This window comes from Schistocerca gregaria, chromosome X, assembly GCF_023897955.1.
Source record: "Schistocerca gregaria isolate iqSchGreg1 chromosome X, iqSchGreg1.2, whole genome shotgun sequence".
Taxonomy (NCBI): domain Eukaryota; kingdom Metazoa; phylum Arthropoda; class Insecta; order Orthoptera; family Acrididae; genus Schistocerca; species Schistocerca gregaria.
In genome coordinates, this window is record NC_064931.1 from 568557267 (window position 1) to 568572804 (window position 15538).

Genomic DNA, 15538 nt, shown 5'->3' on the forward strand with positions numbered 1-15538 from the left:
GGTTACCATTGGCGTTGGTCTGGGAAGCCTTCGGCCTTGCCTCCACACAAGCCAGGTTTCTTTTGGGATCTGATATGAGTGTTTCATGCCTTCTGCAGCAACGTTTATACTGAATGGATGAACAGTCGCTGAAAAGAACGCTTGCGTAAACTTCACACAGTTAGCTATCTTAGTAGGTGCCTCTGGTTTAACATAGCCCTGGCTCGTTTAGAGGGGCCAAGCAGTGTTCAGTCTGATGCCAATGTAGGAAGTCACATCCTATATTGTCAGAGAACCCGCAAAGTCTCTGCTTCAAGATTTCTACTCGCCCTAAAACCCACTAAAATTGGACACGTATTTACACGACCATTTAATTCAAATTTATCCGTATCATAGTTCGTAAAACATTTAAAATCCCTCCTGAAATCAGATGTATATATGCCCAATCTGAGACAAGATAAATCAGCTCATAATCAGAATGAACAACGTCGAGTAGTGAATAATGTGTAATCTACTATGAGACTATGATTATAACCTCTGTAGCTATAAAAATGACGAAGGAATAAGGGTGCTGGAACCTTATTTTGCATGTTGACTGACACTCAATTGAAGTAGGTTAGCTGCAAATGGGCAAAAGACTCTACATAAGTAGTTTGATAATAAAACAAGTCTTAGGCGAAAAGCGCCTGCCTGCTGCATCGGTCATGAAGCAGCCACAATTTGCCGTCCACCCTGTCTTACGAAGCTGCTGGATTCCTTGTTTCATTGTTGTGGAGCAGAACCAGAAAATACAATACTTCAAGAAAAAAAGTGTGGTGATTAAAACACTGGACTAGCACACACGAGGACCGTAGGATAAATCTCTGTTTCACCGTATATACAGTGTGCTGAAAAAACAACTTACAATAAGGTTAGAACAAAGTACTGAACATAAAATCCAACAAAAATTTTTCGGGTACTGTTTTAAGTACTCTGAACAGAGGATTAGAAGAGAAATGTTTCGTGTATGGGAAGTATCTGCAAGAGCCACACAGGTTACGTCCAAAGAGATACGAGAACTATCAGAGAACTGCTGCATGAGCAGCCATCCAAACTTTCATATGTCAAAACAGCTATGGGACATGCGATGAATCGTCTTTGTTCAACGGGACCATTATCCAATGACAGGGATAAGCTTCATGGCTATCTCTTAACCGTTGACAAACGTCAACTAAAATTGGAACAGTGGATACACAAAAAGCTGCTGCAAAACAGTACCTCAGTAGGTAAACGTCACGATACACATGTTTGTAATTTACATCGACATCTACAAGCTAATTCAGGTAAATGGGAAAAACTGCAGGAAACAGTTCCTGAGAGAATATGGAGCAAAAGAGGTCACAGGGCAGTAAATGTATTTCAAGGGAGGTATGACCACTTGAAAGATGTTTGACAGTGGCCCTGGTATCAGCACCAGGTAGGTGTCCCATTAGCATGGGGTAAGCCAAATGACCATCTGGAACATTATCCAGGACCACTGTCACTACCAGTATCACTTCAACGAGTGCAGGCACTTTTAACTCGAGGGTTCCCTCAGCGATGACGGTTCTGTGGCTGGTTCGTCGCACAGGCCACCACATTACTGGGATTTCTGTCATCAATTCTATTCGCAGACGACGTCACATTTCCGTGGGGTGGGATCGCCAGCTTTCACAACACACACTTGTGGGCTAGCAGAATCCTGGTAGAGCATCATCAGCACCAGTTCAGCCTCAATTTGTGGGCGACGATTATTGGCGGCCGCCTCGTGGGGCGAGTCATCTTTCCGCAACGCCTCACAGGCAATGCATATCCGCACTTGCTGCGGCTCACCTTAACTCTCCTGCTGGAAGACGTACCTTTGATGGTACGATAATTGATATGGCTACTATATGATTGTGCTCCAGTTCACTGCCCTTTTGAGTACAGCCAGAACATTCCCATTTGCCTAGTATGTTCTCATGTCTACATGTACATCTTAATCTACATGGTCACTCTGCAATTCACACTTAAGTGCCTGGCAGAGGGTTCACCGTACCATTTTCATACTACTTCTCTACCATTCCACTCTCGAATGGCGTGTAGATAAAAGGAGCACCTAAATCTTTCCGTTCGAGTTCTGATTTCTCTTATTTTATTACGATGTTCATTTCTCGCTACGTAGATGTGTGCCAACAAAATATTTTCGCATTCGGACAGAAAGTTGGTGATTGAAATTTAGTAAATAGATCTCGCCGCAAAGAACACCGCCTTTGTTTCAGTGACTGCCACCCCAACTTGTGTAATATAGCAGTGACAATCTCACTCCCACTGCGCGATAACACGAAACGAGCTGCCCTTCTTTGCACTTTTTCGATGTCCTCCGTCTATCCTACCTGGTAAGGATCCCATACCGTGCAGCGGTATTCCGGCAGAGGACGGACAATTGTAACGTAGGCTGTCTCTTTAGTGGGTTTGTCGCATCTTCTAAGTGTTCTGCCAACAAAGAGCAGTCTTTGTTTCGCCTTCCCCACAATATTATCTGTGTCGTCTTTCCAGTTTAAGTTGCTCGTAATTGTAATTCCTAGATATTTATTCGAACAGACAGCTCTTAGATTTGTGCGATTTATCGTATACCCAAATTTATCGGATTTCTTTTAGTACCTATGTGGATGACCTCTCACTTTTCTTTGTTTAGTGCCAATTGCCACTTTTCGCACCATACAGAAATTCTCACTAGATCGTTTTATAATTGGAATTGATCGTCTGATGATTTCACTAGATGGTAAATTGAAGCGTCATCTGCAAACAATCTAAGGGGGCTGCTCAGATTATCACCTAGATCACTTATGTAAATTAGGATCATCAGAGGGCCTGTGACACTACCTTGCGGAACACCAGATATCACTTCTGTTCTACTCCATGATTTACCGTCTATAATTACGAACTGTGACCTCTCGTAGAGGAAATCACGAATCCAGTTACACAACTGAGACGATACTTCATATGCACGCAATTTGATTAATAGTCGTTTGTGAGGAACGGTATCAAAAGCCTTCTGGAAATCTAGGAATATGGAATCGATCTGAGATCCCTTGTCGACAGCACTCATTACTTCATGGGAATAAAGAGATAGCTGTGTTGCACAAGAACGATATTTTCTGAATCCGTGTTTGTTATGCATCAATAAGTCATTTTCTTCAAGGTGATTCATAATGTTCAAGTACAGTATATGCTCCAAAATCCTACTGCAAATTGAGGTCAGTAATATGGGTCTGTAATTCAATGGGTTACTCCTATTTCCTTTCTTGAATACTGGTGTGACCTGTGCTACTTTCCAGAAACAGACCTTTCGTCCGTCAAGTGAGCGGTTTTATATGATTGCTAAGAAAGGCGCTATTGTGTCTGCATACTCTGAAAGGAAACTGATTGGTATACCATCTGGACCGGAAGACTTGCCTTTCTTAAGTGATTTGAGTTGTTTCGTAACACATAAGATATTTACTTTTATGTCACTCATGGTAACAGCTGTTCTGCTGTGCGGCTGATCCCGGCGGAGGTTCGAATCCTCCCTCGGGCGTGGGTGTGTGTATTTGTCCTTAGGATGATTTAGGTTAAGTAGTGTGTAAGTTTAGGGACTGATGACCTTAGCAGTTAAGTCTCATAAGATTTCACACACATTTGGTAACAGCTGTTCTGGTTTCGAATTCTGGAATATTTACTTCGTCTTCTTTCGTGAAGGAATCATTGAAAACTGCATTTAGTAACTCCGCTTTAGTGACACCATCATCGATAACATTTCCATCGCTATCGCGCAGTGACGGTATTGACCGTTTTTCTGCCACTGGTGTACTTTACATAGGATCAGAATCTCTTTGGGTTTTCTGTTACATTTTGAGACAATGTTTCATTGTAGAAACTATTAAAAGCATCTGGCATTGACGTCCGCGCTAAATTTCAAGCTTCCGTGAAACTTATCCAGTCTTGGGGATTTTGCGTTCTTCTGAATTTGTGTACCATAGTGGATCAGTCCCGTCTCTTATTAACTTATGCGGTGTGAATCTATCTATTGCTGTTGATACTGTATCTTTGAATTTGAGCCATATCTGATCTACACTTACATAATTAGCTTGGAAGGAATGGAGACTCTCTCTTAGGAAGGCATCAAGCGAATTTTTATCTGCTGTTTTAAATAGATATATTTTGCGTTTATTTCTAGTGGTTTTAGTTGATATGGTTTTGAGCCTCACTACAATGACCTTGTGTTCACTAATCCCTGTGTCCGTCATGAAGCTCTCAATTAGATTAGGATTATTTGTGGCTAAGAGTTGAAGTGTGTTTCCCAACCATTTACAATTCGTGTGGGCTCGTGAACTAATTGTTCAAAGTAATTCTCAGAGAAAGCATTTAGTACAATTTCGGAAGATGTTTTCTGTCTTCCACCGGCTTTGAACATGTATTTTCGCCAACAAATTGAGGGTAGATTGAAGTCTCCACCAATTATAACTGTATGAGTGGGGTACTTATTTGTAATGACATTCAAGTTTTATTTGAACCGTTCAGCTATTATATCATATGAGTTGGGGGGTCGGTAGAAGGAGCCAATTATTATTTTGGTACGGCTGTTGAGTATAACCTCTACCCACAGTAATTTAATAACTGAAACCAACACTGTCAAAGATCTTTTATCTCCAACTTCTTGCGGGTGTACATACCTACCTTGGAATGCATAGCCGGCCACATGCCCTTACCCTGTCAAGGATCTTTTCCTGCAGTTCGTCCACATTCAGTAAAATCATCCTACCCTGTATATTTTGCAGGACACTTCTCAGTGTGTGGTGGAGTTAACTTCTGACACCACCATCATTCCCCCACCCACACCTCCCTCCCACTCACCCCTCCCTGTTCCAGCACAAGTGATCAGTAGGAAGAACGACTGTCGGTAAGCTCCTCATGAGCTCGAATTTTTGTGAATTTTTCAACATCAAAAAATTCATTTCGGTATCATATTCAAGAAAGCAGAGTAATTCACAGATATGCTTTTCTGCCAGGTAGACATCGCAATGAAGATCCTTCAGTAGTCAGCTCGAGTCCAGAAGATGAAGCTGTGCTTTCATTTCAGCAATAACTAATAAAATAAGATATAAATTCAATTGATAGATATTAATATTAAAATTCTTTAAATTTAGAGTGAATTTGATTATATCATGCACATACCTCTGAAACTGTTGTATGAGGTTCTTCTGCGTGATGAGGTACGTGCTGGGACGAGCACAAGCCAGAATGTCGTCCGTCATCCTGCAGACAAAATCAACGATGTAAGTGACCAGGGCCAGGGCCAGCAGTTGCGCAACGCTTCTCAGCTATTCTGTTGGGCATGTGCTGAGAGGTCCATACAGGGCACCTTCTCTATTCATGGGGTGCCGTGGCGTGATGGGGCGATGATGGTACGCTTGCGTGATCTGCTCATCCAACGACTAGTTCATTTATTCAAGCAATCGCAAACATTTCACTCACGAAGCCTATCACTGATCCCTGTGTAAGTGAATCAATACGTAAGAAACGATTCGTAGTCCAGAAACGGAAATAAACGATATCAGAATCTTGTGTCACTGTTTGTAATGTAATGTACTAGTAGAACAGTTTTTGCTTGTTAGCTGTGTACGCACTGGTTCGCACTCGGTGACCACAGTGTGTCTAAACATCTCACTGAATGATTTACAACGCTGTAAAAGAACATGAACAGTTGCAAAGCCCATGTCCAGGATCTTGTTCAGAAACTAAATGCTGCTTTATTTACCATTAGAACAGTATCAGAAATAAGTGACACTTCAACACGAAAAGTAGTCTACTTCGCATATTTTCATACGCTTATGTCATATGGTATCATTTTTTGGGGTCATTCTTTTGATTCAAAAAGGGTATTTTTGGCTCAGAAACGCGCTGTTCGAGCTATATGTGGTGTAAGTTCGAAAACCTCTTGTCGACCCCTATTCAACAGTCTGGGAACTCTGACATTGCCCTCACAGTATGTATTTTCTTTAATGTCGTTTGTTGTTAGCAATATTAGCCTATTCCCAAGAGATTGTAGCTTACTAGGCAGCAATCCAATCTGCATGTGGAATGCACTTCCTTGACTCTTGTGCAGAAAGGAGTGCAGTATTCTACTGCATCCATTTTCAATAAGCTACCACAAGAACTCAAAAATCTTAGCATTAGCTCAAACTCTTTTAAAACTAAACTGAAGAGTTTCCTCATGGCTCACTCCTTCTACTCTGTCGACGAGCTCCTGGAAGAGCTAAAAACTTAAGCAAATTCCAGTGTTACATTGCTGATTTTCCTTATTTAAACTTACGACTTGTCACCTGAATATATTTTTTGATATTTCATTTTATCTGTTTCTAATATCGTGTTATAATTTCATGTATTGACTCGATCCATAACCTTGGAGACTTCTCCTTAATTTGGTCCCACAGAACAATAAATAAATAAATAAAAAATACAAGCATTGTCCATCTGGCCCGTCCAATAGTTTTGTAAAAAAAACTGTGTATTTATAAGCACTTTCTCCTCATGCGACGCTCTATTTCGGTGCATTGAATAGTATGTGCCAAGTTATGTCAGCATCAGCATTTATGAACAATCTACGATTAAAGCAGCGTTGATCTTGTGGGGTTACTGTACGTATAAAATAGACGCCAATATGCGTTAAACAAGATGTAAAACTCGGTCTTTTTTCCTGCTTAACTGTTAGGACGCTATGTATTAGGGTAAAAGTGAGTACTGGAGTACGCAGCCATGTTACGGAATGTATGTGCTCCACTGGAAACGAACACGAGAGCTATTAGATATTGTCTGTATTCGTTACTGAGTAACGACCATGTCACGAGACTCTAATTGCCGTTCCGTTACTTCCTGAAACGTTTCATTACTCGCATGTTTTTTCCTCTCAGCACGAAGTTCGTGCCATTCCTTCAATTCGTTACCCTCAGCGGTCTTCGAATGACGGAAACATTTCGTTATTCGTATATCTGCTTCCCCATATGTAATTTGTGCCGATTCGGTAGTTTTCCAGTTCCTCCGACTGCTTATTCTCAGTGGACCAATTCGGTAGTGACACGTCGTGTCTCCAATTCCTTACTATCGCATACGTTTCGCACGTGTCCTGTGACTTCAAACGTCGTGCGCGATCGATGGACGGCGTGAATAACTTGTCCATGACCAATATGTATTTCATATTAATTGAGGCATTGACATGGGAAAGATCGTAACTCAAAACAAATAATTTTTCATATTTATTATGGAAAAGGTAGTTAAAACATGTCGACAGTGGCATAGAAGTAGCACAATCTCAAAGTAGTGAGCGGATGCGTTCTTACAATCGACGTAAGTTGGCAGTTGAAGTAACATCACATGAGCTGGGATGGATATTGGAGTAAGTCAACAAGCCACCGAGTTGTTGGCGTTTACTCTGTGACAAGTTGTTCATTACTGTGTTATTGATTCGGTAGTAATGTTACAAGGAAACATGTTCCTTGCAAACTGGTAACTCATATTTTCCGTTTGCAATGAAATTTACGTGCACACAGTGCGTGGTAACACCTAGTTTTGTGTTTTATTATGACCTAACCGATTTGCATACTAACTTTGTGCAGGCTACTTGTAAATGCAAATACAACTGCCATAGTCTTGAAGAGTAACACGTATGGAAGCTGCGTTCAGAGTTTTGGAACCAAAATTATATAATCGAATATAATTTTTTTTCGTTTAATCAGAACGTTGCAGATAAAACAAAGAAGGTAGCGGTAATAAAAACGATCCTGCCTTGAGCAGAAGACAAAATATCTGTGACTGATTCTGACTCTGACTGTGTGTTGTGACAGCTGGGGTGGCCAAAATGAATATCGGATGATTCTAAAGGATTTAATCTACGCAGTGGTAAACGGTGTGGTTGATAATATTAGTTTGAAGTTTCTAGTGTCGGGGCATTCGTACATGCTTTGTGAGCGAGATTTCGGTGTAATAGAGAAGAGAAAGGTTCCACAAGCAGATACTACTGACGAAATAGGTGATACGATTACAGAAGGAAAAAATGTACAACTATTCAATGTTGCAAAGATGATGGAGAAAGATTTCTATGATTTCGCCTCGGTATGCTATACAGTATTGCATACAGCACCAGTGAAGATCAGTTCTGCTTCTCGTATTAGAACTGTAAGGGATAACCAGCCCATAATAGAAATAAAGATTCATTCAATGAAATGGAACCGTGGAGGGTGCAGAACATTTTGGAAAAGGATAAATCTGTTAATAACATCTCTGCAGTTCGTTCTCTACGACCAGTTCGACGAAGGCCCATCATTAGTAATGCTAAAAAAGAAAGACCTGGCGTTGCTGGGCTACATGGACATCAAATATCATGCATTTCACCGCAGTCTTTGTACACCATAATATTGTACTTCTTATTTCTGTCATAAACATGACAGCTTGTTGTGAAGGTGTTTGCTAAGTTAATTTGGAGTTTCTGTAACCAATTTCTGTACACAACTAAGTATTTTGTAGTGTCAAACCTGTTTTTCGCTTCTCCTGTCAAATTTGCTGTTCATGACTTATTCCCTCACCACGTCAACACCTCAATCAGATCTATTTATGTTTCTTACACAGTGTTCTTTTCGATCGTTTGTCATATTATTCATATGAGTTCACTTTAAAGCTACCCTCACACGGGATGTGTTTCTCATAGTGAGGTACATCAGACGTGATTTATATCGTGGTTGCTGCACGCTTAGGCCGGTATTACACTAACATATTTCTTTGACGAAGATTTGATCAAAGATATGATCAAATATTCATCAAATTTGTTTGACAAAGATATTTGACGTCGCGCTAAATTTTTCATCAAATTTTAAGGTGGCGGACAACAACCTATAATGCACTGCAGTTGCTAGTACCACAATTGCACTGTGTGTGTATTTGGAAGAACAGTGGCGGAAAAAAAGGAAACATACTTGGATGAAGCCATAGGTATTACGTCGAGATAGTAAAAGCATTCAGCAAAATGTGTTACGGGAGCTGCTAATGGAGGACGCAAGTTACTTTCGAATGGGTGAGAGTGTATTTCAGTATTTGCTCAGTAAAGTGGCTTCTCATATTACAAAAGAGAATACTCTTTTGAGAAATGCTTTACGTGCAGAAGATAGACAAACTGTGACACTGGGATCTCTTGACACAGGAGGGAGCTACTCTAGTTTACAGCACAAAAGACTTTTATGATCAAATCTACGGCGATGCCCTAGATTTGGTCATATTTATTTAACGACAGGCGACATTTGACAAAGTTCCCAATTACATCATCAAATTTCTTTGACATAAATATTTGACATACCAACTTTGACAAAGTAATTTGATAGTGACATACCGACCTTAGTAACGAGCAGGAGCATCACACGGAACATGTTCGTCATCCTGTGATTTGCGATCGGAGCGCTTTCTAGCGGCAGTTTTCGGCTGTATCTGGATCGCAAATTACACGCTGTGTTTACGAAAATAACTCGCACAAAATTGTAATGTTACCCCTGCCAAAACGCACATTTCCTCCCTTGGCCATACGCTATCTGTTCAACTGTGTGTGTAATCCTTTGGGACTTAACTGCTAAGGTCATCAGTCTCTAAGCCTACACACTACTTAATCTAAAGTATCCTAAGGACAAACACACACACCCATGCCCGAGGGAGGACTCGAACCTCCGCCAGGACCAGCCACATAGTCCATGACTCATACGCTAGCCATGTTGTTCTGTCTGTAGAATATATAAATAATAACTTCAACAGCCAGAAAAATGACACAAGGCAAAAAGGACAGATCCAGGCCCGGAGAGTAAGGATTTCTGGAACTTCCATTACACGTGGTGTGATACATATTTACAGCAGTCTTGCACGAAAGATACAATTATTTCAAATTATTTCATCATTATTACTTTTTAAATAAGCCTAAACTTATTCCTACTAGATCACGTTTTCTATTCAGTAGCAGAACATGTGAAATACAAGACTTAAGCAATCTCCTACTGCACGTAGTGCAAGCTCTCTTGTAGATATAGCCAAAAAAATCATTCATTCACTGCAATATTACTGTTAAATTTTCTGCAGATTGTGTGTGTGTGTGTGTTAATTTTCTGCACTTTGTGTGTGTGTGTGTGTGGGTGTGTGTGTGTGTGTGTGTTCCAGTACCTTCGCCTACTTACTCTCAGCGGTGCAATTCGGTAGTGACAAGGAGTCCCTGGTGGATACTCTCCGCCTTCTTTTATACTGCGAGTCCGCCTCTTATGGCTTCTAGTGGCCAATTCTGCGCTACATAGGGGGTCCGGATAGTTTTTGTCAGGCAGGGTGCATAGGATAAACTCTGTAATAGCATATTCGAAATCCACGCCCGTGTCAGAAACGTCTCCGCTTTACAAGGCAACAACTTTACGCGAGTTTATGGAGCCTGACAGACGCCACTGAAGCGCAAGGCGAAAGTAATTTGTAATCATAAAAAATGAAGGGACAAAATATAACGGTAGGTATCTGTCATAGTGAATGTCGACTTCCTTCTCGCGCTGCATTAGCTATTCGTTCTGCCACACACATCATTTGTAACTGAATATGTTCTGACGCTGCCACATTAATCTTTCCTCGCTGTAGTATTCTGCGTTATTTTGACAGCATGTTGCAGGGAGAGCGGACTAGGGTGCTGGTGGAAGTACAGGCTGACCCAGTTCCTTAATGGGACACGCCGAGTAGCGCCACACTCCGCGGCTGTGATGCTGGAGTAATTAAAGCTACGGGTTTTCTTTTCAAAAATTGCTGGCCATCCCTAGCAAGGTACATTGCCAGCATAAAATGTAATTAAAAAGCAGTGCCTGTGAACTTAGCGCTCAGTTTATATGGGGAGGTGGACTGGGAATATAAATCCTGTATGTGTCACACTCTCATTCTCTCTCTCTCTCTCTCTCTCTCTCTCTCTCTCTCTCTCTCTCTCTCTCACACACACACACACACACACAGAGAGAGAGAGAGAGAGAGAGAGAGAGAGAGAGAGAGAGAGAGAGAAATGCTTAGTTTCTTCCTTCCCTGTGTACATATAGTGAAGAACTGTTGACAAACCAAAATTCATACTATAGTAGGAAGATTTGTCTAATACTCTAAGCTAGCGGAGAAAGACAATTCTCCTGTCGGTAGAAACACACACATGAGCCTGTACCCAGTACATATTTATTGAGCGACTTCTTTGATTTATACTTGGTACTTGGATACCGGTCCTGAATGATAAAGGCACTGTCCGATAAAACTACTATTCACGACGGTATCAGGACGATAAAAATTACGCTTAACTGTGCAGGAACCTAGAGTAGATTTACGGCACGACCCAAGACACAACGTTGCTGAAATCAGTCAACAATGGGAGTATTTTTGCAAAGAGTCTAACCCATTTATTGTAGTCTGCCTTCGAAGCGCTTCCATCGATGCTGTGTTTACACAGTTGGTTATCGGCTGCTGCTGATGAAGCCGATTTAGAATTGCTAAACTCTGTACTCTGACTGAGAATTTTGTCTCTGTGTTTAGCGCGATGGAGGATGACTTGAAGTTGTTCTATAAAATGTTCGTTCTGTTGAGAACTCTGAATGATGCCTAGGAGAAAATGGCACACAGGCCATGATTATGTTCCAAGGAGTGACCATCGCAGCGTCAGGTGTCCAGCTCAGTAAACAAAGTGCTAAGAAATATATTTCTATTGATATTACATCTGTTTCTTGGATAAGCATTAATCAAGAATTTAAGGATGTTACTCTGTGTTCAGTCTCGAACGTCTTGTAAGGAGCTTTATAAACAACTGGACATAATGACGTCAGGCATACGTTTCATTTATAAAATTTTCTGTTAAAAACCAATCATAATTTAAAACTAATAATACCTCACATGAATGTCAGACTTGAAAAAAGTACTCTATCCATCAGCATTACCATGTCTCAAAAAGAAATATCTCTAGACATTTATCTGGACAAAAATTATTATGGGTACATACTTTGATTCTTCCTGCAGTATGTTAATTCTGTGTGTGTGGATATAGCGCGTCATATTTGCTTTCTAGGAAGGTATCTGTAATAAGTACTGTTGCTTTGCAGCTACGATTGATTATAAACAGCAGCCATCATAAGAGAATAAATGTACCTACACTAGGTTTCAGGCTCGCCTTCTCTCATGATGAACAACGCAAACACGACACCAAACTGTAAACATGTTAATCATAGTCATCAACCCTGGACGGACAAACTTATGACCCAACACTCACACTTCAAATTGAGAAGAGGCGATTGTGCGCGAAAAAAGAAAATCTTTGCAATTATGCTCCTGAACTACACCTCGAGGTCTCTCAGTCAGCAATCTTTCCTTTAACACTTACCCAATGCTGAAAGCTATAACGGACAATGAAAATAACTTAAAAATAAATTAAAATAATAATATGCCTGCAACAACTTCGTTTAATCCGTAAGTTATTTTAAACTGGATATCTTACGTTAAATAGTGTGTGTGTATGCATTATCTTGTAATGCTAAACCTGGAATTCTGTTCATACAATAAATCAGCTTAGAGAAGGTAAAAAATGGCGATCGTATTGTCAGCGATGCTCTTGAAAGGTGTATCCGATACACTGTCTTTGTGACTGGATATACTGCTTTCGTAACTCATCACACTTTCCACATCATAACGTATTGTCATGATAAGATCAATGGGAAAAACAACAAAACTAAAGAAGACCAAACGAAATCAACAGTTCTGAATGGGGATATTTGTCTGGCTAACAGCCCGTACTCCTCAACTACATTTTTACATCGGAAACTGATATTTCAGTACAAGAGTAGAAAAACAAAAAACAGCCAAAATTTTGGGAAACCCTAGAGTGAATGTTTTAAATGTAAATGGAGAGCATTTAATTAATGTCACCACCCTAAATGAGTGAAAACTAGCGAAAGCTATATTCTGGAATCTACATCGACATGGATGCTCTGCAAATCACATTTAAGTGCCTGGCAGAGTGTTCATCGAACCACCTTCACAATAAGTCTCTGTTATTCCAATATCGTACAGCGCTCAGAAGAACGAACACCTATATGTTCCCGTGTGACCTCTAATTTCCCTTGTTTTATTATGATGACCGTTTCCCCCGATGTAGGTCGGCGTCAACGAAATATTTTCGCATTCGGAGGAGATAATTGGTAATCGAAATTTCGTGAGAAGATTCCGCCGCACCGAAAAACGCCTTTGTTTCAATGATGTCCACCCCAAATCCTGTATCATTTCAGTGACACTCTCTCCACTATTTCGCGATAATACGAAATGTGCTGCCCTTCTTTGGACTTTCTCGATGTACTCTGTCAGTCCTATCTGGTAAGGGTCCCACACCGCGCAGCAATAATCTAAAAAAAAAAAAAAACCGGACAAGCGTAGTGTAGGCAGTCTCTTTAGTAGACCTGTCACATTTTCTAGGTGTCCTGCCAATAAAACACAGTCCTTGGTTAGCATTCTTCTATGTGTTCCTTCTAATTTAAGTTGTCGGTAATCGTAATTCCTTGGTATTTAGTTAAATTTGCGGCCTTTAGATTTGACTGATTTGCTGTGTAATCGAAGTTTAACGGATTCCTTTTAGCAGTAAATGTGGATGTCCTCACACTTTTCATTGTTTAGGGCCAGTGACCTCTCTGACGGGAAATCAAGAGTTCAGTCACATAACTGAGACGATATTCCATATGCACACAATTTCGCTACAGGCCACTTGTGTGGTACAGTGTCAAAAGCTTTCTGGAAATCTAGAAATACAGAATCAATTTGACATCCCTTTTCAATATCACTCAACACTTCGTGTGAGTAAAGAGCTAGTTGTGTTTCACGAGAACGATGTTTTCTAAATCCGTGTTGACTGTGTGTCAATAGACCGTTCTCTTCGAGGTAATACATAATATTCGTATACAATATACTGTATGTTCCAAAATTCTGCTGCATATTGACGTTAATGATATGGGCCTGTAATTTAGTGAATTATTCCTACTACCTTTCTTGAATATTTCTGTGACCTATGCAACTTTCCAGTCTTTGGGTACGGATCTTTCGTCGAGCGAACAGTTGTATATGATTGTTAAGTATGGAGCACGAGTGTTGAATGAAAAGTAATGCCTCCGCCTTCGTTAACTGGGTTTGAATGGGAATATTTTAATTAATCAAAGGCAGAAATAACCCTTAGAATGTGATCTGTAATTATCAGTATTCACTTTTCTAGATAGTCACCATCCCGTTGGATACGTTTCTGCCAACGATGAACAAGTTTTCTGAATCCGTCACGGAAGAAGTCGACATTCTGTTTCCGCAACCCCAGTGTCACAGTTCTCTCCACGTCCTCATCAGAAGCATAATGATGGCCGCGCAAATCGTCTTTCATCATGGGTAACAGATGGAAGTCAGATGGTGCTAAATCTGGACTGTATGACGGATGCCGTACGGTGGTGGGCTTCTGTCTCTGAAGTTCTACTGTGGTGGCACGTAAAGTGTGTGGTTTGGCATTTTAATGCTGCAGGAAAACATTTCCCTTTTTAGATTTTGCAGACTCTGCTTGTAGTTTCTCTGAGTGATACGACGATCGTCCTGAATCAATCTGTCAACATTTTGCTTGTGAAACTGGGTAGTTGCTGTCACAGGACGTCCAACTCTTTGCTTATCAAGCATGTCAGATGTTCCCACCTCAACATCTTTAAACATACTCGCCCAACGACGCATAGTACTCACATCAACACAATCACCATAAATTGCTTTCATTATTTGATTAATCTCCATTGGGGTGACACCTTCTGCTGTCAAGAATTCAACGACTGCACGTTGCTTAAATCGCATTGACCGACCGTCTGCGCAGGGTTCCATATTTACACTGTAACAACACAATTCTCCAGTGCAAAGGCTTTCCATCAACTGTAGCTGTTGAGAAGAGACTCCGGAAGAAGCTAGTACCTACCGCATACCAATTCTATAAATAAGGAGATATAGACACTGAATCGTGGAACAGATACTGAACATTGAACATTATATACATGGCGCACACACAACAGCATATAAGATACAAAGGTTCTGAAGCACACAGAAAATGATCATTCCTTAGTCAGTATAATAAAACAGGAAACATTGTTAAAATATTTTAAAGAACTGTGAGCAAATCATGGTGAAATATGAACTGACCCACACATTGATGACGAAATATCTATGGATCCAACAACATACGAAGATTGTAATATTCGAAGAAATACTTAAGACCGAAGATTGCATTTAAATATTTATTTGAACTGATGACCTGTTTAAATAGTACTTTGCTGTTATCTTAGGATCTGCGATTAGACATTGACACCCACCGCATTTGTAAACATTTTTTCTATGGCAGTTGTAATGAGATAAATAATTAAAGTATTTTACATATAGGTAATATACCTCATCTTTTTCAAAATTATGTCTTATATTTTGACAATGCTGAAAATTTAAATTT

At 40.3% G+C, this 15538-nt stretch overlaps 1 protein-coding gene across 1 annotated transcript in view; it reads right to left on the reverse strand.

The window, feature by feature from the left end:
* LOC126299343 (protein tyrosine phosphatase domain-containing protein 1-like) overlaps positions 1–15538 on the reverse strand; it is a 584390-nt gene that overhangs the window by 367481 nt on the left and 201371 nt on the right. Inside the window, exon 3 of the mRNA XM_049991191.1 lies at positions 5194–5274. Coding sequence (XP_049847148.1) covers positions 5194–5274 — 81 coding nt within the window. The remainder of the gene's footprint in view (positions 1–5193; positions 5275–15538) is intronic.